Source organism: Penicillium griseofulvum (assembly GCF_001561935.1).
Source record: "Penicillium griseofulvum strain PG3 chromosome Unknown contig_95, whole genome shotgun sequence".
Lineage (NCBI taxonomy): Eukaryota > Fungi > Ascomycota > Eurotiomycetes > Eurotiales > Aspergillaceae > Penicillium > Penicillium griseofulvum.
Genome location: NW_024467454.1, coordinates 1,782,418 through 1,804,851, shown reverse-complemented (window position 1 = coordinate 1,804,851; position 22,434 = coordinate 1,782,418). Strand labels below are relative to the sequence as shown.

General features: G+C 46.3%; 8 protein-coding genes across 8 annotated transcripts; 5 read left to right on the top strand and 3 right to left on the bottom strand.

The window, feature by feature from the left end:
• Positions 1–136: 136 nt before the first annotated feature.
• Positions 137–1,504, bottom strand: PGRI_061460 (Rieske [2Fe-2S] domain protein; the record flags this gene model as incomplete). Its single annotated transcript, XM_040793860.1, has 1 exon — positions 137–1,504. One exon carries the CDS (start codon positions 1,502–1,504, stop codon positions 137–139), a length of 1,368 nt encoding a protein of 455 aa, XP_040648715.1.
• A 1,670-nt stretch (positions 1,505–3,174) lies between these two features.
• PGRI_061450 (uncharacterized protein) lies at positions 3,175–4,649 on the top strand (the record flags this gene model as incomplete). Its single annotated transcript, XM_040793859.1, has 2 exons — positions 3,175–3,673; positions 3,727–4,649. 2 exons carry the CDS (start codon positions 3,175–3,177, stop codon positions 4,647–4,649), a joined length of 1,422 nt encoding a protein of 473 aa, XP_040648714.1.
• Positions 4,650–8,288: 3,639 nt separating this feature from the next.
• Positions 8,289–10,281, top strand: PGRI_061440 (uncharacterized protein; the record flags this gene model as incomplete). Its single annotated transcript, XM_040793858.1, has 3 exons — positions 8,289–8,820; positions 8,879–10,215; positions 10,273–10,281. The coding sequence occupies 3 exons, from the start codon at positions 8,289–8,291 to the stop codon at positions 10,279–10,281; spliced, it is 1,878 nt and encodes a 625-aa protein (XP_040648713.1).
• A 532-nt stretch (positions 10,282–10,813) lies between these two features.
• PGRI_061430 (uncharacterized protein) lies at positions 10,814–11,269 on the top strand (the record flags this gene model as incomplete). The annotated part of the gene is made up of 1 exon (XM_040793857.1): positions 10,814–11,269. One exon carries the CDS (start codon positions 10,814–10,816, stop codon positions 11,267–11,269), a length of 456 nt encoding a protein of 151 aa, XP_040648712.1.
• A 1,240-nt stretch (positions 11,270–12,509) lies between these two features.
• PGRI_061420 (uncharacterized protein) lies at positions 12,510–13,154 on the bottom strand (the record flags this gene model as incomplete). The annotated part of the gene is made up of 1 exon (XM_040793856.1): positions 12,510–13,154. The coding sequence occupies one exon, from the start codon at positions 13,152–13,154 to the stop codon at positions 12,510–12,512; it is 645 nt and encodes a 214-aa protein (XP_040648711.1).
• Positions 13,155–15,241: 2,087 nt separating this feature from the next.
• Positions 15,242–16,840, top strand: PGRI_061410 (amidohydrolase; the record flags this gene model as incomplete). The annotated part of the gene is made up of 1 exon (XM_040793855.1): positions 15,242–16,840. The coding sequence occupies one exon, from the start codon at positions 15,242–15,244 to the stop codon at positions 16,838–16,840; it is 1,599 nt and encodes a 532-aa protein (XP_040648710.1).
• A 334-nt stretch (positions 16,841–17,174) lies between these two features.
• Positions 17,175–17,580, bottom strand: PGRI_061400 (uncharacterized protein; the record flags this gene model as incomplete). The annotated part of the gene is made up of 3 exons (XM_040793854.1): positions 17,175–17,242; positions 17,294–17,391; positions 17,444–17,580. 3 exons carry the CDS (start codon positions 17,578–17,580, stop codon positions 17,175–17,177), a joined length of 303 nt encoding a protein of 100 aa, XP_040648709.1.
• A 2,246-nt stretch (positions 17,581–19,826) lies between these two features.
• Positions 19,827–21,407, top strand: PGRI_061390 (uncharacterized protein; the record flags this gene model as incomplete). Its single annotated transcript, XM_040793853.1, has 2 exons — positions 19,827–19,875; positions 19,930–21,407. 2 exons carry the CDS (start codon positions 19,827–19,829, stop codon positions 21,405–21,407), a joined length of 1,527 nt encoding a protein of 508 aa, XP_040648708.1.
• Positions 21,408–22,434: the final 1,027 nt, after the last annotated feature.

Here is a 22,434-nt window from a genome sequence, read left to right as displayed (position 1 = left end):
TGCTTTCATGCTATATACATTCTGCTAGTTCAAAGATGGGGATATAAAAAAAAACACACTAGCAGGAGAAAAGATTGGATCAACCGCGTAACATCATGTTCTAACGTAAAGCGTTTTCCTTTTTTATCGCGCCCGGTCATGAAGCCGCAATTCCCTCACTGGGAGCACTCGGGTTCTCATAATAGCGCTTGTCCATTCCAGCCTGCAAGCGTGCTTCTTCGTTAAATGGCCCCCGGATCGGACCCTTGAAATGCTTCTGCACATTCGACCGGAACACCTGAACCGGATCAGTTCCCTCCTGTGCACAGATCCACGTCAACCACCGGTGACCAGTAGTGACATGTGTAATTTCGTCGTTGTGAATAACCTCCAAGACATCGACGCTCTCGCCGTCACCAGCTTTGCGGAACTTCTCAATCGTCATAGGGTTGACATCCAGACCTCGTGCTTCGTGCACAAGGGCGATAATACTGATTCTGGCCCGCAGATCGTACGCAGTTTCAGTTGCGGATATCCACAAACTGTGGTGTACTGGGAGTGAACCAAAGGCAGCTCCCATCTCCTCTAGTCTGGTGCGGAGGAGGGAGAAGTGTTTAGCCTCGTCGTTCGCGACCTTCAACCAGTCGTAGAAGAATGCGCGTGGAAGTTCCTGAGCTGTCCCTTCTGTTTGGAAAGTCGCAAAGCGGATGCAGATATCAATCGCCAGATCGATAGCCCATAATTCGATATTGGCCAGCGCATGGAGCATAGCAATACGGCTCTTCAAGGTCCCGCCTCGTCCTGCCTTCGGCATCTGGCCCGGGTTAACGGTTTCCATTTTCTCGCGTGGTGGCTGGTCAGGCGGAGAAACCGTGCCCTTTCCAAGCGGCATGGGTGAATCGGAAGCCTCTCTAGCAGTGAAAATGGAGAAAAGATGCGTAGCCAGCTCGATCTTGTGTTCTGGATTAGCGGTATTGAGAATGTGGGCAGCCCAATCACACAGTGTCGCGTCGTCGTCGAGATAAGTCGCCATCCCGGGGTCCTTTGGACTCGGAGAAACAAAAGCAGTAGCAGGAGTAGTAGCAACCTTCTCCGCTGGTCGCGGATGCTTAAGCTTGACTCTCTCACTAACAGGCTCGACACTAGCAAGTCCCACGCTTTCCCCATCCTCAACGGGGAAATCCAGCGCGACAAACTCCCCATGCACATCCACAGGGAATGTGCAGGCCTTAATACCGACGCTCGATTCGCCAGTCTCTACATTGAAATCATATGCGTGCCACGGACAGGACACGACATACGCCGAGTCCTCAATGTCAACCGAGGAATCGGCCATTGGACCGCCGGCATGTGGGCATTCAGCCTCCATAGCGTAATAGGACCAGCCATCATTGGTCTCGTTTGATTTCAAGCTTGATTTGTCGATCGTCGGTAGACGGAATAATACCACTTTCTTGCCTGTGTTCAGACGGACCACATATCGCGCCTGTGTGAAATCAGATAGTTTTCCGCAGTTAATCCACATCTTGAATTTTGCAAGCGTCGCCTGATGTCTGTTTGGCGTAATTAAAAAGGTTTGTTTGAGGCTTTTTGCCTCGATTGATTTTAATGATCACGTGATGGTTTGGCTAGTGCCCCACTCTTCTGGCCGCATTTATAAAACATCGAAGGTTTATAAGGGCGCTTATATGTGATTATGGAGATAGAGGAAGGGTTGTTTGTTGTGTGGTTTTAAATTTAGTTTACGCTAGGTCGCTATGTACCTAGACAATGAATTTTGTGAAGTTTGAACATGAAAGCCCTAAGCTGACCGTTAATATATTATGGCAAATTTTCGCCTAGCATTGGCCAGCATTACCCCGTGTTACCCAAGAGAAAAAGTGACCTATGTATTTACCCAATGCTATCTGTTTTTACTGCTGTTTTCAATTTCGCAATCTTAAGAGATGAAAATTATATAATACCAGCATGGGGAAACCCCCTTATAAAGTTGCGCAGTGCAAGTTACGTACTCAGCATGTCATCCAGGTACAGACCCGTGGACTTGGGCCAGCAGTACATATAACATATTGCAAAAAGAACCTGTATTTAATTAGGAAGTATTCGAATAGTACGGAGTACTAGAGCAAAAAAAGAGTATTGACTACGTAAAAAATAAAAGAGAATATCAAAGAATAATAGGGGGAAATATCCATGAATAGAAATCTGGTGATCAACGTACAAATGTGGAAAGTTTTACTCCATATTCGTACATAAAAAAAGAGATGGGGTTAAAAACCAACTTTGAAGATTAGTGATTTTCTTAACGATACTTGTACCTAACTACATAGTAACTACCATATGGTATTTAAGAAATTAGTACAGAGTACGTAGGGTACAGAGGAATATTGTTGAGCCTTTCTTATTGCACAAATTTTCCTTGATCTCCCTTTCTTTCCATATTAACCAATCGAATAGTCCAATATTACGACACTAAGGTTAATAGTGGTGAAAGTACTGGGGAGCATTTCGGCGAGTAAATTTAGTCTTAGTATGCAATACGGCGAAAACAAAAGCTGTCGCACATGACCGTTTGACACATATAACGATTTCTTTAGAGGTCGAATGGCCACTAATTACCAGGATAGAGTGTGATTGAGACACTACAACTATAAAGGAAGGACTTTAGGCGCCTAGTTCCCTAAATAATAAAAGTGGGCCTCGCTTGTTGGTCTCTACAATAATAGGTTAATTAATAGCGTCCGCAACCGAAAAATAGTGTTGCAGATTTTTCCCTCAATTCAGGAGACTATTATAATATCTATGTAGGCTATTACAAGTCATTTTGCAAGCTGTATTGGGCTCATATAAATTTACTTGGTGTGACTTAAACTAGCTTCAAATATGGTAGGTAGTGTGTGAACGGTTGAAAATTACGTGGTTCCATTACTGGTATTTTACCCCAGTGACGACTACCTTCACGGAAGCGCTGAGCACATTCTGCGACAGGGGGTCTAAAAAGGTCTAGAAATAATTCCAAGTGTTTGCTCGTCGCTCTTGTCGTCTTTCGAGACTCCAACTCCCTACATTCCAGTTCACGTGTTTATACACAACGGTCTGAACAAGTGACGTTTTTACTGTGCCTTAGGTGAGATTACGCCGACTCTAACGCTATCATAATAGGGACTAACGTTATCTACAGCACGCTGTCTGAAAATGGATGTGGTCAACCATCCCATCAAATGGGGGACTTATCGAGAGGGTGCCCTCTCCCAGCTACCAAAATTCGAGTCCCTGCCACAGGATGGCCTCGAGTTAATGCAGTCCTATCAAGCCGTCCTCGACCACGATGAAACTTTCACCCAATACTTCTCAGAAGAGCCACTTGAAAGTTACACCATCGAATCACGGCTAAGGGAAACTCTGGGTATTCCTCCGTGTTCATCTGACTCCGAGAATAGCCCCTCAATTAGTTGGGTCAACATTTTCCGGCATGGCAGTTTCGAAAAGCAAAGTAATGGCTCCTACCACTGTTATGATCAAGGAAACCTTGTTCAGATTGATGAGTCCCTACACAAAAGTATCTTGCTTAATAGATGTTTTCTCCCAGCAAACTCCTACCTATGGCCAAGTCCTGCCGACGCTGAAAGAGAGTCGGAGATCACTTTGGCAATAGAGGCAGATGTCTTGGAGGAACTCGACAAAAATATCAAATGTGCGTACTTCCTTACATCCAAAGGTCATAAAAGACATGCTAATAAAAGACAGATGTGGAGAAACTCAAGCGACTTCAGCTGTCACTGAAGAAACGCCGTAGTAAGCTCCAAGGTCTTCGAGATCCATTGAAAAGGTCTCGTACGCCGCAAACACCCGGATCACAGTATCCCACCCCGGAAGAGTCACGTCGTCCCACAGTATCTGTTGAGACGCATGATACACGTGCGCGCAGTTTTTCCGAAAGCTCGGGTGTCTCAAGTGGTTCCGACATCCCTTTCGCCCGCCCCGGTGGGGTCACGCAGCAAGTGTGTTATGATACCGAAGACTACGACAATGAGACGGCCAACGAAGAGCATCCAAATCTCATCACCCAAAGCAACCAGCAAGCATATGACAATGAATCGGAAGTGTCCGTGTCTGGACTTCTAAGCACCAGAAGGCCCGAGGCCACACAACACCAGCAGGATACACAGAAGTCTAATCAATTCCAAGGAGACGTGCCAGCGAAGCACCAGCTTCACGGCAACGAGGAATCCATCCAGCCGCCTGCGAAAAAGCAAAGGATCGAGACTACCTCGTCGCCAAGAGATATTGAGACCATCGACTTCAGCGAAGAACTGCCAATGTGGAAAGAAAATGTTGATACACCTCATCAACAGCAACCAAAATCTTCCTCTGCGGGAAAGCAACCCAAAGTACAAAAGCGAACACGGAACAACTTCACAGAATACGAGAAGGAGCATGCTCCAGCCTGGTTCAAGAGCCAAGTAGACGCAGGAAAACTTCCAGGCGAGATTGAGAAGGCTTATGTTGAAAGGTTTGGTGTCTTCCACAGCTGGCTCACACTAAAACTTTGGGTCAACCGATTGGATGAAAGGGCCGCTAAAGCAAAACGCCCAAGCAAAATCGTGGTATTGAAAGTACGACCCCCGCCGCATCTTAGTGAGGCCTTCTCGAATGACAATCTCTCTTAGCCGATTCGGTCGTTCCCAACGAGCCGGACAATTTCCGCAAATGTTCCCAACCCTGATCATGCCAAGACGTCCTATGTATCCCCGTACCCCTTATTCCGACCTTCCCAACAACCTCCAAGCTCATCTCTCTCGTACGAGCTGGACTGGCCCTCCCAAACACGAACGGCCGAATCAACCCCGATTAAGAGTGGTCTTCCGAACGCGTACTGAGTGCGGGGCTGTCGGTTATTGCAACCTTAGCCTTTCTCTCCTCGCCTTGAAACACATCCATTTTCAACACATCTTTACTCACAGTATGTTCCATCATTTGATAATACTATGAACATTTGACTAATCCATGTTATCAGATATTTTCACTTAGCGGGAGCTTTCTCTTCTTTTCATGCTGGTCTCGCCGGTTCTATGTGCAACTGATCAAACACTCATCTTCATATCAGCCACTTCAGCTGGTACTTACATATTGTCTAATAATACCTGTATCAATCCTGTTTTGTGTCAAATCCTTAGCCTAGCTTTTAGCTTCTTTAGCTTCCCATGTTAATCTCACATTTTCCAATCCCACTTACTTATCTCCGTAGACCTCTCTTGGCAATTCCCTCGGAAACTCCATTAACCTTCCTTTACATCTCATCAACGTCATCATTATTATCGAGGACACAGAGAAAGTTAGGAGAGAGAGAGCTCTGTATTGTAGAATCTATGTATGCAGGGACAGGTCATTTATCCATACCCCTGCAACACTAGCAAAGATTGTAGTCTGAACCACAAACAACATAGCAAACAACAGGGATATCACAACACCGCCTCCCGCCCCTATCCCTCGGAGTATCTGACGTGTCAAAAATATCATAAAGGTCAACAACATACGGAGTACGGAGTACCCAGAAACATTCTGGTTTACATAATAAAATCATCTTCAAAATCAATATTGAAAAGTTCTTTTCTCCCCAAATTGGTTTTGCCTTTGCCAAATCCTCGCGTTCTTTTGTAAACAATTAAGTCTCTCAATATCTCAATCCACCCTCGGAAGTGCGTTTGTCAGAGCATCTGCCGGACTTTCCTTGTATTGATAAGTTGTATTCTAATCAATTGCTCTTGCACAGCAAATTCGACCAATTGATATATTGGACGCCAAGCCACCCTGTACCTTTGTCCAAAACGCCTTTCTCCAAAATTGCAACCGCAGGGGAAATTGCAATTGGAATTGATACGTCACATAAGTCCAACTCCCGAATGATTTTCCTTTTTCGTTTTCGGCTAGAGGGCTTCCCGAACTGCGCAATCGAGAGCAATGTATCCAGCAATTGTACTGCCGTCGGCAACGATATCTTGTTTCCCCAAGTCCATGAACTTTGCGCTTCTCCGTAATAATAAAAATAAAGGATCCAGGACCTGCTATTTTCACAGTCGATGTATGGAGAGTCCACATATCCGATGGGATATTTTCCGACCAGTTCGTGGTTGTTGTTCCAATGTTCCACAATGGAATTCCATAACCAGGTACTCCTTCCAAATATCAAAGCAGTTGTAAGGGACCATCAATGTCTTTCGAGGATTTTTCGTTATTCTCCGTAGACGATCCATACCCAATGCAATATTAGGACATGCCCGTATCATGAGCCAACTAGCAATCATCCTCCAGGGCCTCTAACGAAGCCTCTCTTTCTTTAATGCACTAACCCGATAGGCATTCCACCTATAAACGGTGTCTCAACGCATAACTTTGGAAGCAGTGACTCAACCCTACATGCAGTGTCTGAATGTATAAAGTGGCTCAACACACAGAGGTAGTTTGCAAAAGTTTCCTCACATCCTTTGCCTACCAATATAGTAATGTCTTTTTATCCCATGTTAATGCTCTGTTCGGATTTGATCAAAGTATACATCCAGGCTCTCTATCCCCCCTTCCACCCCAAACACTCTAGGGCATGATCCTCCCCCGTTCTCACCCCCGGCACCTCCCCACCCCCGAGACCTACCCGAGCAACTCCCTCCTCCGGGTACCTCGCCCCGAGTACCTTTCCACCCCGTCTACAAGATTGATAGTAGAAAAGTACCTTAAATTACCATTGCAAGCTGTGTTTGGTTGTTATCAAAAAGACAAAAAAGGGCTCAGCTCAGAGGCTTTTTAACCAATCCTCCAATCAAACGTCTCAACCTGTCGCACCTCAGAGTGACCCTTCATGTCCTCCCCGTCGCCGCGACGATAATTCCTTCCCGTTTAATAGCCACACGCTAGATTATCCCATAACGTACGTTCCCGTCGCTACGGCGATAACTCCTTCTGTGTTTCAACCTATACATCAGTAGACTCCTCCTTTTCGCCGTACCATCTCTCAATTTCCTTGGTACGTGGCCAGCGCATCCTCTTCCATGTGCACCTCAGAAAACTCCCCTTCGATCGTCGCAGCTTCGTACCAATCGCTACCTACGCAGGTAATTACCTCCAGTCGTGTCTCTTCATGCAGCACCATATTCTCGATGGTCGTCTTGAGAATTGTCTTGCCATGCATCTCTCCTACATGTTCCGACGCCAACTCCTTCAGTCGCTAATACGATGTCGCTCCACCGCTCCGTGCATCGCTACCATCCACGCTTCCGAAAACACGATCTCCAATAAGGATAGTTTGAGTGAAGGATTTACAATTTGTGGGAGGACTTCGCTACGTGGGTTCATATCTGTGAGGGGGTTCAAACTGCATATTCTAGCTGCCAGCTGCTTGGACTACTCAGTCAATTCAACTCTCCACTATGCACGTGCACATCTCTGTGGATAATATAACTCTCCGCTGGTGTATTGAGCAAACTATCCGGCAACCCAATGCCATCTTCACAATGTAACAGAGTCGTATGATCCTAATGTGAATATCCACCTGTCTCTAGGTCCATATTCTGTTCTTAGCTTCTCACACTTAAATTCCAGGCCTCTTATGATGTTTGAATTCCTAGTTATGCTTCATGATATCAATCATCCCATGAAAGAAAGCACTTTCTGTCCAGCTTTGAGCGACAAATGCTTATCCTGGCGATTTACTTGCAAGGCACGTGATGAAACAAAACCCTACGGAAGATAGCTACATGAGTGAAATAGTATAGCCAAGTAAAATGCTTGTGCTTTTCTCTACATTAATCGGTTAGTCGTTTCTAATGGGGTGACCCGCTGAACTAAGCCCCAATGCCTACCAGCTAGTCATAATACCAGTCGCGAATAGCTTCAATCCCAAAGCCATCTTGGTTATAGAGCTACCATACCCACTTAGACTAACAAGATACTCCGGATTTGTAGATTTCTACTTAACATGAACGTAGAAATGTGACAATATATCATTATTCTTTATTAATTTAACTCTATTTGGTGGGGGATGGCGAATCGATTACATTTGACCCCCGTAATCCGAGAGTGAGGCCAAGACGCTCGCCGTCGCCATACTCGTTTGTATTGCTCGCGCCGCCCATCGAGTTTCTAGAAAGCTTTTACTCAAGTTCTACATTTATTCTCTTCTCATTCCACATCCTTTCTTCCTATCTCATCTCCCTACGGATACAATCCTTTCTTTCATCACATCTCTTTGCATCTAAGTCTTTTCAAGCTATTACATTACATATACAAATTGCACTCCAAAAAGCTTCAAAGAAGCTATGGACAATATACCTCCTCCTGAGCAAGCAAACCCGGCAGGGGCCACAGGTGCCCCCTCCCGCCGGCCTCTGGGTTCATTCGATGAACTGTTCGTTGACCTTTTAGAGGCTTACAGGAGATACCGGGAGTTTGCTGAGGCTATCTACACCGGGGATGATCTTTCTCCTCTGTTCCCTGACGACTCTCTTTGGTTATCTGACATTTACAGAGTGATGATGCTGATCTTTGGTGAGCCCCACCCGCGGGTGGTCGGAGACCAGGATCCAATCCAAGATACAATTCAGTGGACGGATGTTCTTAGTGCAAGGCTCACACCGGAAGATTTCCAATGTCAGCCGAACGGCATGTTCCAATGCCGCGTCCGTGGTGTCTTGATCGAAATCAGAGCTACCAGCTACTACGATATCCTTAGTGGTGTCGCTGAGAGACTCTTGCAGCCATTGCAAAACTTGTCAGGCCAAGATAGGGAAGTACGAATCCGCATGAAGCTGCACGTCGACTTGCTTCGTACATTCGATACTTTGGTTTCATGTAAGCTCGTTTGCTTCCATGGATTGTTTTATTTCGAAACTAAATTTGCCTTTCCTAGTTGCCCACAGAGTGGTGGAATCTCTCATGGATTTGCATAGAAGCCAGTTTGTTTATACTACTACAGAGGAGGAGGTCGTGGAACCTCGCACCTCGGCTTCTGCAAACCCCATTCCAAATGATCCCAATTCGGACAGCTACAACGTGAACAACGACTCTGACTCCCAGGAAGCTCACAATCATGCGGTCAAGGAGGAGACTCTTGAACCCGGGGTGGAACAGGCCGATTTGAACCTATTCGACATTCCTCAATATGACCCCGTTGATTCAGCCCACGATACACATGGTCATATGTCGGCAACCCAGTTCCTTGGCCAGGATCACCTTGATTCCGCCAGCGATTCGGACGAATTTTTGCCCACATTGCAGTCGGGTTCTAGTTACACTCATTCAAACGTCACCTCTGACTATGCTATCTCCGCTAGTGACGTTTTGGAGCGGCTTTCTAGTGATCTATCCATTGATATGGATGATGGTTCTAGCTACTTTGGCGATGTTTCTCACGATACCACTACTATTTCATCGGGTCACACGGACAATGATGACCATGCAATTCATTCTCCCCGAGAGAACTCCATTGATCCAGTGCGCGGTCCGGATACTATGACTGTTATTCAAAACAGCATCCAAGCTGCCGTTGAACAAGTCAACCGCATGGAAGCCAATGCCGCATTGCCCGATAGTGATACTATCCGCCCCGTGAACAACGATGCGGTCAGCAATATGGATTCCGCCGATGCGAATGCGCCTGAGCAACCTGGTACCCCACCCAATGCAATCAGAAACATGGATTCCGCCGATATGAATGCGCCTGAACAACCTGGTACCCCATCAAATGCAGTCAGAAACATGGATTCCCCCAATGCGATTACGCCTGAACAGCCTGGTACCCCATCAAATGCCGTTTCTAACCTGGTCGGTCCGTGGTTGGAGAACGTTTCTACTCCCGCCAGTGCAATTGGTAGCAACGCGAACCCATCTGAACCCGAGATTCCTGCCAGAACCAAAACTGAAGAACCCACCGGACCTACTGTTTCTGCTGCGGAGAATAGGGATAGAATCCGCCCTGGTGGTTCAAAGCGACCTCGCGTTGAGTCCCCTTCCCCTGTCCCCAAGCCACGAACTTTCATCAAGTACACTCAAAATGAGGAGGAAAACGCTCTTGATTTTGCCAATCGTATGATCGGAGCGAGATGCACAATCGAGGAATTTGAACGGGAATACGCTGAGGAGTTCGGTGTTTCGCGCACTGCTTCGGCCGTCTGCAAGAGATTCCAAGTCAAAAAATCGTGGGCTTTCTTGAAGCCCATTCGCGATGCTAAGAAGCAGAAGACTGAGGTACCGAGCCCATTATTCTACTCTTATAAACAAAGATTTACTAACAATTGCTTATAGTCTTCCTAATCTTGCTGCGAAACGCATGCTCACCCTATGAAATTAGAACACAATGACCTGATGATGATACTTAGGAGATGAAGGAGAAATGGAGAGAATGGGTTAGGCAAATGGGTTGGGCTAATGGCATTGGGATAGTTCGGAGGATTTTATGCGCTGGGGGGTCTAGGGAATGGCTGGTTATGCCTTAACGACTTTACGATTTCTTATTCTTAGCAGGCTTTAATTTAAGCTGCAATTTCCTTGCAAATTGTCTGAAATGATCTTTCAAACGTAAAGAATACACTGGAATAAGAACTTCCCAAGGAAAATGCAGGATAAATTGTTGATGGGCTCCCATTGTCATAGTATCCGTTTAGAATACATGGACATCGTTATCGATATCTACTCTGAGTTGTTTCCTTTCAAAACCCACATCTACTTTCTTTTCATCACATTCATCCCCATCACGTTTCGAATCAAAACCTTCTATTCATCTCATTTTCTCATTTCGGTACTCCCTCGACCCTTGTGCGTTATCGAATCAACAGTTTCAATCATCATGAATCCCACCTCCGATTCCGTTCCGCCTGCATCGAACAGCAACGTTGCCATTGGCAAACGTAAAGCATTGCACGAAACCCAAGACGGGGCCAATGACACAGACAAATCATCCAAACGTGTTGCTAAAGGAAGCAAGGCTTCGAGTCGGGGCTTAAAGTACAACCTCGAAGCTGCGCTTAACAAGTTCTTCGGCGGTCCACCCTTTTGCTTGATGATTCCCGATTCCATTGAAGATCATTCAGGGCCTATGACTAGAAAGAAATCCAAGGGTCGTCTTCAGCCGTCGACACGCGGCATTGTCACTTGGATGGATGTACTCTCAGAAGAAACAACTCAATTCCACCTCCAGGACAACGGCATGTACCATTGCTGCATTAAGGGAAGGTTGATTGAGCTGTCTGAAGATAACTACCGTTTCATCCAATCGGGTTACCCACAAAAAATGATGCAATGAGGTGTTGCTGGAGTGGAGGAACAAGATAACAGCCGTGCCAAGGCTGTCATGAATTGTGAGTCTGTCATCTATTCTAATCAGTTCTTTTGGGTATACGGATACTAATATTAAGGAATTATAACAGAATCGCATGAAACCCCGTGCCCGCCGCATTCGGTGAAGTCCTAAAGAGAATTACCACTTCATCGAATTGGGCTACGCGCGGCGCATGATGCAAAAAGAGGTTTCTGGGATGGGAAAACAAGATATCGGCCGTACGAAGGTCGTCGTGAATTGTGTGTTTACCGTCTATTCTACTCAATCTACGAGGTCTATGAATACCAATGGGTTATCACAGGATCGCCCGAACCCCCGTACCCGTTGTATTCAATAAAGCCCTAACTGGGGCTGCGCCGGATCTCTCACTTCAACTTGAGAAACCAATCGCGACATCAAGTGAGAGTGAGGAGTATATCAAGGGAATATCAGGCGTGTGTCAAGAATTCTAAGATGAGACAGCACGCCTTCGCTCCAATGGCGGATGGTCTGATTCCCAGCTCCATCACAACCAGGGTTTCTATGGGACCCCAATTCCAAGGGGAAACAGCCCAGTTAGGTTAGTATCTGACCCGATCAAACCTGATATCTCAACCTATCCTGATAATGGCTACGCAGGAAGCTCAAGGGTGGCAAAACAGTCCACATCTGGAACAGATAGTACTGGGAAAACAGGCAAATTGCTAGTTACTCCGGCTACTCCAACTACTACTCCGATTCGGGGCAAGGATAGTTTCATTCTCTGGGTCCTGATTCCGAAAAAGGAAATCAAGAGCACAGGGAATGGAAAAAAGAGGAATCCCCATTATCACATTGACTAGCCTCCTAGCGCCTGTTGATCAGGTGAATATGAACGGGATCGTACATCGGCCCAGGGGAAGCAAACTTGAACATTTTGTCGGCATACTCGAACTCGAAATAAGACAGAAACGTGGGAATAATACTAGAAAGAGTATATATGTTCACGGGTAATGTTTAAACATCTAATGTATGATACATAAGCGTACAATGAGAGTATGCATAGAAGTGATGAGGTTATATTGACAAAATTAGGCAGGGCAGGAAGTACGTAAGGTATAAGCCTAGTATGTAGACTCAATGATTCATTAAAAGTATGAGAACTAGAGCCATTTCGTAGCGAACGTATGCAGCAAATAAGCGAAAGACCGGGATCCGCTGTGCTTCAAAAATATCCAATTCGCCCTTACAACACGAGAGCAAGGCCCAGAACACCTGCAGCGCCAGCAACGCTCATAGCGATACCAGTGGGGGCGGCACCACCATCGGTAGTAGTGGATGAAGCGGAACCAGACGCTGAGGACGAAGCCGAGGACGAGGACGAAGCAGCGTCCGAGCTGGTGGGAGAGGAGGAGGATGAACCCGTGACAGTAGAAGAGGAATCGGCAGAAGTGGACTCGGTAGAAGACGAAGCCCCAGAGCTAGAAGCTCCAGAACTGGGAGCTGCAGTGGAGGTAGCCTCAGCACTGCTGGGGTTGGAGCTGCTACCGCCGTCGCTAGTGATCTTGGCGGCAATGGACGATGCGAAAGAAGGATAGTAGTCCTCAACCGCAGTGGTGACATACTCCTTCACGCTGTCGGGAAGACCGCTATACCATGTAGGCCAGGAGTTGGAGACCATTCCTTGTTCGACTTGGGAGAGGAAATTAGCGGTGTTGGTGGCTTCGGTCCAGAATGAGGTTGGGACAGCGGTTGCGAGAATCACAGCAATGGAGGGAGGCATGTCGAAACCCAACTCTGTGTCTCCAGATTCAGTCTCGGTGTTTGTGTCGGCTGGAGCAGCGATTGCCATGCTGGCGAAGAGGAGAGCAGCGAGAGACTTGTACTGCATGGTGATGGTTGGAGGAAGTATATGCTCGGAATATCGGATGAGAAGATAGATATTACTGCAGTGATTGAGGTGATTGAGTACTTGGAAGAAACAATTACTGTCTGGGGGCGTTATGCTTAAATACGCCGCGATGTGTTTTCGGAGACGCTAGAAGGCTGTGCTAACTAAAACTGTCGCGAAGCAGGGCATACTGGGGCTCTGGCGGTGCAACCCGAAGCCACGCTATGTTCCCGGGTTCCACTATAAACCGCCAATCGCGGCTTTTCGCCCCCAAGTTTGTCGATCAGACGGAAAAGGCGCACACGATCCCGTTCATGCAATCCTTCGCATTATCCCGAATGACTCTTTGCAATATTCCGAATATTGGGGGTTGGGGGTTGGGTCCGGCCCTGCTCTTACTCCTGCAAAATTTCACGATGCTGCCAGAGGCTAACGGATGCCCAACTTTTTCTGGTTTCAGCACACACACACAAGTCATGATGTTCCTCTAGATATTGGGGCTATTTTGTGAGTTTAAAGTGTGGAAGATTGTATTACGCACACCTCCTTTGCACGCGTCCTTATCATTGGGTTTGGAGGCTCTGGGGGATTTTTGTGACATCATTTCTGGGGGCCGGAAACTTACTTGGATATACAATATAATCATTGCTGCCTTTGTTTGTGGACATTTTACTAGTATTGGAAGGTGTCATCCCCGCCTAATTTGACTGTAGAGTTGTCGGTGTGATCCCAAGCTTCTGTCGGTGTACTCCGAGGCTTCGAATAAGACAATACTAAAGATACAATGTAGTACAGCACTCTCCGCACATAAGAACTTCATATACACTACCCATGCAAATATCCCCTCAATCACCACCCGTGGGAGGTCATTGGTGTGAGGTATCAAAATGGAGTTACAACATAGTACAGAGTACATAGCCCTGTGACCCACCTGGGCACATTTTTTGTGGGGGGAAAGAGGTCATCAATACTCCGTGACTCCAGTGGGATGAAAATGAAAATGTCTCAGCTACCTGGGTAACAAGCAGCAATGCCGAGACATAGTAAGTTGGGGGCGTTTGGATGCTTGCATTGAACACCAGCAGGTGCTTGGCATGTTCATATAGCCACCACGGGTACGTACTGTTCTTCTCGGCATTCGTAATGGTCATAATCCAATTTAGACCGGATTGCTGGCATTTTCCATGTAAGATGACGGTCAAAGACTATACCTATTTGATCATATTTACTGTTGCTTGCATAGATGTGTGAGGGTGATATATATATATCACTGGCGTAGTAGTACTGCCTATAATTATAGTGCCAATTTGGATGTGAGATATCATACTTCGTGTAGATTTCCTTATGAAAAAAATATTGAGAATATTCTCCTCACGTAGAAATTAAAAAAACGGCGAATTCCCGCCAAAATGTATCAGCATCTAATATCAAATTGAAGCTACTCCAGCCCCACTTAATATGTGCACATCGGATTTGATACTGTGTTCCTCCAATATTGGTGCATTGAAGTCCATTTGAACATTACAAAAGCCTCGAGACAAGACAAATCGTTCAAAAAACAAAGCAACACTCCCCCATTCATTCACCCCGTTTGAGAAAGAAAAATAAGAGCAAAAAGAAATCTCTCCCTCGGGGAATCGAACCCCGGTCTCCCGCGCTTATCGGTTTTAATGACAAGCGGAAATCATCACCACTAGACCAAGGAAGATGTGATGGCTGAGTTACTGCTCGGCCACTTGGCTGGTTGATAAGAGAAGGTGACACTAAATGATTCATGACCTCGGAAGATTTGCAAGCTCAACGCCTCTTTTCTCCCATCCAATCACCATGCAGTTTATTGGCCGGTCCCTGCAATCAATATCCCCTCCAGGTTAGATCGAAACGTACGTTGGACCATTCGCAGTTGAGATAGCTCAGCCCAAATCTTATAATATCCACCTTCAAATGTTCTTAAACGGAAAGTCCTAGAGAAATGCGGGTCTAATAGCCAAAGAGTATGCCGATTTCCCCGCGCATGAAGTAATAAATACTTCAGAACCTCCGTGTTTTTCTTTGTGCAGGTTAAAGTATCACAAAGCCCAGAAATCATGACCTCGGTTTTCAAGAACGGGCGCATCTTCTTGTCGGAAGGCTCAAATAATGAAGGGCACTTCGCCGATTGCATGATCATCGAGAATGACAAGATCTCCCACGTCGGCTCTCTTGACGGGATAACCATCCCAGAAAACGCAAATATCATTGATCTGGAAGATCGCACTGTCATCCCAGGCTTCATCGATGCCCATGTACACATCCTGCAATACGGACAATCACTGCGCAAAGCCAATCTCATCACATGTACCTCTCTTGATCAAATCCGAGAAACCATTAAAGCCTACGCCGAAGCCAACCCATCTCTCCCACGCATATTATGCAGAGGCTGGATCCAATCATCTACCAATGGAGTCGGGCTAGCAAGTATGTTAGATGGTATCGATCCACGTCCCATCTACATCGACTCTTTCGACCTACACTCCATGTGGTGTAGCACAGCAGCTCTCGATGAAATGGGAGCTCATACAGCCCCCGATCTTCCGGGTGGAACCATCCACCGCGACGAAAACGGCAGAGCTTCAGGCCTACTCGACGAGTCTGCTCTTATGAACGTTGCATGGCCATATCTAGAAAGTGTTACCTCCACAGAAGATAAACTGAATGCATTGGACACTGCAATTACTACCTATACCGCTGCTGGGTATACTGGACTAGTGGATATGGCGATGGAAGAAGGAACCTGGGAGATTCTAAATCTCTACCGTCGCGATCACACCATCCCATTCCACATCGGCGCCCACTGGCTCGTCCCCTTCTCAGCAGATCAAACAGCCAACTTCAAGTACGTGGATCGAGCAATCGAGCTACACAAGCAATACAACCAACCCGATTTCCATATCCTCGGGATAAAGCTCATCTGCGATGGCGTCGTCGACGGATGCACCGCCGCCCTCCTCCAACCCTACACTGGTAAATCTGACCCAGTCGACCCAATCTGGCCGGAGGATATGCTACAGGAGGTAATTGCCCGCGCCGATGCGGCAGGTATACAATGCGCAATCCATGCGATAGGTGATAAAACCATCCACCAAGCAATCAATGTATTGTCGAGAGTCGGCACGCCAGGCCGAAGACACAGAATCGAACACTTGGAGATGACAACCTCGGAAGACGCTAAGCGTCTCGGTGAACTCGGTATCACGGCCTCGATCCAGCCTGTCCACTCCGATCCGGTGCTTTTCAGGGCATGGCCGGGTCTTGTTGGACCAGAGCGCTGTAGCCGCGCTTTCGCTTATAAGGATTTCCTAGATGGCGGTGCGAAGATTGCTATTGGCACCGATGCGCCGACGGCTCGTCACTTTCCTTTCCCGAATCTTTACAATGCTACTACTAGGCGCTCCGCGCTTGAGACTGAGACGGTTGATACTGTGAATGTGCATTTTAGGTTGGGGTTGGCTGAGGCGGCGACGGCTGCTACGGGTGGTGCGGCTTATGCAAGGTTTGCTGAGTCTTGGACTGGAAGTCTGCGGAGTGGATTAGATGCGGATTTTTTGATTGTTGATATGCAGTGGAAGCCGGAGATGTTGCTTGAGGCCCGGGTCTGCCAGACTTGGTATCGGGGGAAGAGGGTTTTTGATTCGCGAAATGAGTAACAGTAACTAATTCCAAATTCAATTAATGAATATATAACGAGGATATATAAAGAAACTTGAATTGCTTTTTCTATTCCTTAGTGACGTTGGGTATTGCTTCTTTGCGGGGATATCATGGTGACATCACCAGTATGTGTCTTTGCCTCACCAAGAAATTGAGGCTCATCATACTCTACGAATACAGCAGACAGTAAAATGTATCGTATGGATTGAACAGTTCTTTAATTTACAGCTAATCATCGCTTCGTGAAGGCATCACTCCCAAGTTCCAATTTAAGTATTTCCTCTGAAACTTCCAGGGGAGTACCGAGTCCAACAAAGTATATGAACAATATTACTCCCCGATTTGTTCGGGATGTTCTTGTAGTCCACGGTCTGTACTTAGATCAGAGAGGAAAGAATCTGACGCTCGTTAGTACACAATAGGATCTTGGTCGGGAGAACGAGACATACTGTGATCTACCTCCTGCGAAGACCGACGCTCTGTGTGCTTGTGGAGATCGTTCATGGCATGTTGGTGTGCAAGCTCCTGGCACATTGCACGGGATGATCTATTATATCCGTCAGTTACAGGATACTTCAAAGGCTGTGAGTTAAACGCACGGAGCAACCTCTCTGTCCACCATGATATTCTCATCTCTGTTTTGATCTTGCTGTCCTTGATCCATGTTTCCAAGAGAGCTACGGCGCTTTTCGTAATTAGGATCTAGCGGGTTTTGATCGATGGTAGTGTTGACCATGTTGAATTTTAGTGGTGGCAAACCAAGGATTGGGATATATGTGAAGTGAAGGTAGAAGTATGTTGGAAAAAGAGAAAATAAAGTATTTATCTTATATTAAATGCGGGGGAAGCTTCGACCAAGTCACCGATGTCATAAGTTGGGCGTGGCAAACTTATGATATAAACACTTCGTGTGAACCTATTAGAGTCTGCTTGATCCTAGTATTTAAATAATATCACCAGTTCCTAACTATTGATCATGAGGAAATGGAAAAGGAGATTAGCTTTTGTGATACTCACACGAAGCCGAGTTGGGAGTTACACGAGGCAATGTGGTTGATGGATAAATATGTATGAGGTCAAGTGCTCGTCAATGAACGACGGCAAGATTAGTAATGTTCTTGTCTTCTAGACTGTGCTTGGGATTTTGGAATGTGTGAGAAATGGAGATATAGTGAGCCTCGCTGGATCATCATCTGTCCGCAGTAGTCACCATGGGTGAGATAGTATCCCCTTTGGTGAATGTTGGCTGTCGTGATTTTGGAGTTGTTGCCACAGCATCTTTCTTTCTCAAGAGAATGATTTTTGGTCAATTCACTCAATACAATTTGCGATCTATGGTATAGTGAATTGACCATGTCATTCTAAGTTCTTTTAAAAAGTTTCCCTATTCTTCAGATATCTGCTGAAGCTGAGGTGGGAGACCAGTTATCACGGAACGTAGGTTTCGCGATGAACTTGGAAGATGTGGTATATCATATGACAATAAAATAAAGTTATGCTCCCGACTTTCCGGTGTCACAAATAGGCTGCTAACACACAACTGGGCAGAGTTTGATAGTGATTGATGCCACAGTGATGTGGGCTGCTGTGAACCGGGAAACCATCCTGATTTTGAGTCGAATGACTTTTGCCCTATTTTCCTCTCGTAATTCGGAATATTCCGATTATTAACATATTAGCCTCTTTGTTTGTCCCTTCGTTTGTTGAATGTAGATACATGCAGAGAAGGAAGCAGCTACCTAAACAGGAAAGCAGACTAGTACATATTAGGCAATGAAATGCGATCACAGGAATAGAGTCGATCCGGAAGGAACATTTGGCATCTGAGCTCGGATCGGAAAGGTTCGCTTAGGAAGGGTTGGATTATCAAAAATGATTATGCATAGGAAAGTCATTTTCACGAAGCTTTTCCGCCATTTCTGGCTATCTATCTAAAGAAAGACAAGGTGGAGAAAATGTATTAAAGACATGGAAATAGAATAATTGAGAAGACCACTGAAAAGACCCACATAAGCGACCGACAGGTACGTATTCTTGTTGGAATATTTAACAGGAAATTGGACCCTAGAAGTTTGTAGATAGTTTATGTTCGGTTGAGATGACCTCTAAGTGCTGTTAATAGGCTTATGATTTGGAAGGATTGAAAGGAATTTGGACAGTATTCTAGAAAGTGACCGGCGGCTATAACAGATAAAGGTGCAATGCGGATATACAAGCTAAACAAACATTCAACAAGACAAAACTAACGAAGAGTCACCATTTTACCTAACACGCTCTGATTGATAGAGATTAAAGTAAAATAAGCCATTCTCTTGGCTTCATCAGACCCCACCAACGGCTTGGCTTCCTGGTGCAGCCTAGGTAGAACGACTAGCTATCCGATATTGAAGCCGCGAGATCCGCGAAATGCGAAATACTTGATGATAACTAGAGCAAGGGATTGTCTTCTAGGCCCGATCGACAAAGATCTGTCTAGCGTGATTCGCCTCGGGGTGAATCGCACAGGGCCGACAACGCCAATGTGGGGTGCAGAAGCAGATCATTTAGATAATTCCTTTATCTAAGCCCATCAAAAGAAGCCCAAAGAATAGCCGGTTAAAGTAACATTATAAGCCAACCACGTTGTGGGAGGTTGAAATCAACACTGGGGCATATTGTGACTAGTCCCGAAACGGCTATAATCTGGAGAATTGGACCTTTGGAGTGGAGAGAATCACTCTGTACGCTCAATTTCAATGCACAGAATTTTTTAGCAGCTCCGATTGATTTAAATGAGACTGCATCCTCTGTTCTCTGAAGATTTAAGCTTGAGAAATCAAATTGCTACTTGCGCCTACGATCTATATACAACTCAGTGGCGAAATATTACATCATACCTTCAAGTTTGGTTCACTTCGAACCCCGCGGGAGAGAACCACCAAGACAACAAGCATTTTTGAAGGTCTGCCCTGAAGAGTGTCGTGGTATCATAGTGGGATCGGAATGGTGTTCGCGCGTGGCGATGTCTCCGGCCATGATGAACCAGTAATAGGTAAAACCAGAATAACACCAGTACCCGAGATCCAATTCACTAACAACTACACAGATCATCATGATCCCAATAAAGATGTCACAATTGTGTCCTGGGATGGACCAAGAGATCCTGGAAACCCATACAACTGGTCCCTATGCGAGAAATGGCTTCTCACGGCCCTCGCCATATTTGCTACCTTCATGACCATGATCAACGGCACAATATTTACAGTAGCCCACGAAACTATGAATGAGCGCTTCCACCTTTCAGACGCTCATTTCCCCCATTCCTACTGGCCCGTCACATCGTGGGCCGTGGGCGGCGGCTGTTCCTCCCTGCTCGTCCTCCCACTCATGGAGGACTTTGGTGTGCGATGGGTGTTCCTGGGCACGTACATGACCTTCATTTGTTTTGTCGTGCCCCAGGCTGTGGCACAGAATTTTTACACCTTGGTCATAACGAGATTCTTTGCCGGAGGATGCGTCTCTATCCTTGCCAACACCTCTGGTACAGTGATTGGGAATGTTTGGGATACGGAGCGAAATCGAAACGTCCCTGTTAGCCTTTTCATCGTTGCCTACCTGGCTGGTAGTAGCATCGGTCCAGTTATTGGAGCTGCTATATACCAAGCTCTCACGTGGAGGTGGATTGGTTATATCCAGCTCATCTGGTATGGTGCTTTCTTCCCTCTGTACTTCTTCTTGTTCAAGGAATGTCGTGGAATTGCAATCCTAGGACAGCGGGCTAAAGCTCTGCGCCGTGAAGGCAAGAATGCCTATACCCAGCATGAAATCGACACACAAGGCCAGTCGATTTTGAGTATCGTGGGCCACAGCGCGAGCAGGCCGCTTTTCCTGTTCTTCACCGAGTCTGTGGTTTTTGTATCGGCGCTCTGGTCGGCATTTACTGTCGGTACATTGTATCTGTTCACTCAGTCTGTCGAGCAGGTATTCGCAGAGTTGTATGGTTGGACACCATCGCAAGCTGGATACGTCCAAACAGCAGTCGTGATCGGGGAAATCATCGGATGGGTGATGACCTTATTCTCAGGAAAGCTTTACTTCGACTCGGCATCCCGCAATAAGGAAATTCCCGGTACACCTATTCCCGAGGCTCGGCTGTACCTTGCCATTGTGGGCGGCATCTTCGGCATCTCCGGTGGCATGTTCACATACGCCTGGACGTCATACCCCAATTTTCCATGGATCGCACCAGCTGTTGGTCTCGCTATGGTAGGGGCTGGTAGTGTTATTGTCGTGACGGGAATCTCAGATTATGTGGTCGATGCATACAGCAAATACGCGGGTAGTTGTATGGGTATCATTGCCACTGGTGAGAACACCCTGGCGGCGTTCCTGCCTCTGGCTACTATGAGCATGTATTCTCATCTTGGGCTCCAGTGGGCTAGTACGGTACTGGCCTTTATTGCGTTGGTTCTGTCTTTTGCTCCAATACTAGTGCTTATCTGGGGTAAAGAAATCCGAGCACGGAGTCCGTTCATGAAGGAAGCCATGGTGGAAAAGAGAAGGAAGAGTATCGACTCTGTCTGATATGTTTGCTCTGTACATAATCGAAAGACATATTGCATATATCAAGAGACTTAAGACTAGGTTATTTTTGTATATTATCTCATACCTTAGTCCAGTATTTCCCCTAGTTTACGTGGACAAAATTCAAGGTTATACTATGCTACGAGGGGTTCCCTAAAGACCCCATTGAAAGCTACACTTCGGTTTATTCCCGTCTAAGAACCAAATACGAGAGGATAAACGTCATTCTCATGCCCCTGCAGCAAGAACACGTGAAAAGCTGAATCCACTGTGGATGCCAAGAAAGGCGTGGAACCCAATAAGCAAAACTTCAATATAGTTTGAATCAGGGGCAATTCTATATTCTCGAAAAACCCCCGGAGATATTCCAGATTGCGGTTTGGACGCGCCGCGATGCCGCTAGCCCGGAATGAACTTCCCCCCTTAACCTCCACCCCGTCCCTTTCGCTCCAAGGAGACAATTATTGTTGCATGTTTCTTGGAAATATTATACTTTTATCTACGGAGTACTTCGCACAAACTGACCATATAGAAGAAGAAAAATGCCGAAAAGTAAAAACACATTAACGTCGACCGGACTAGGAATAATTGCCGACGCCGTATTCCCTGCTCTTTCAAGAACAGGGGGCGGACGGGCTAAACCGCCCGCTCTTCCTCGATAAGTCGTCGAGATATTTTCCGCATGAGGTTCCTTGCATGAGTAGAGGAATAACGTCCCCACGTTTCTTAAACGGCTCAATCGAATTTCTAGATCGTTTCAGGGTGGACGATCAAACGGCTTGATCTCCGGGGTGCCTGTGCGATGGTCTGACTTGATGCATAGAATAACCTACTACATTTGGTCTAGTTGATTATCCCTATCGGTATCTGCTAGTTTTCCAGGAGGGGAACCCTGGTCGAAGTTGAAACCTCTAGCTAGAGTCTATATTGATGAGGGTTATACGAGAATCGTGGATTTGGACATTTCTCGGACCCGATCTGGTAGGGCTCCGCCTGGGCTAGATCAAGGTGGGAATCTCGTATAAAT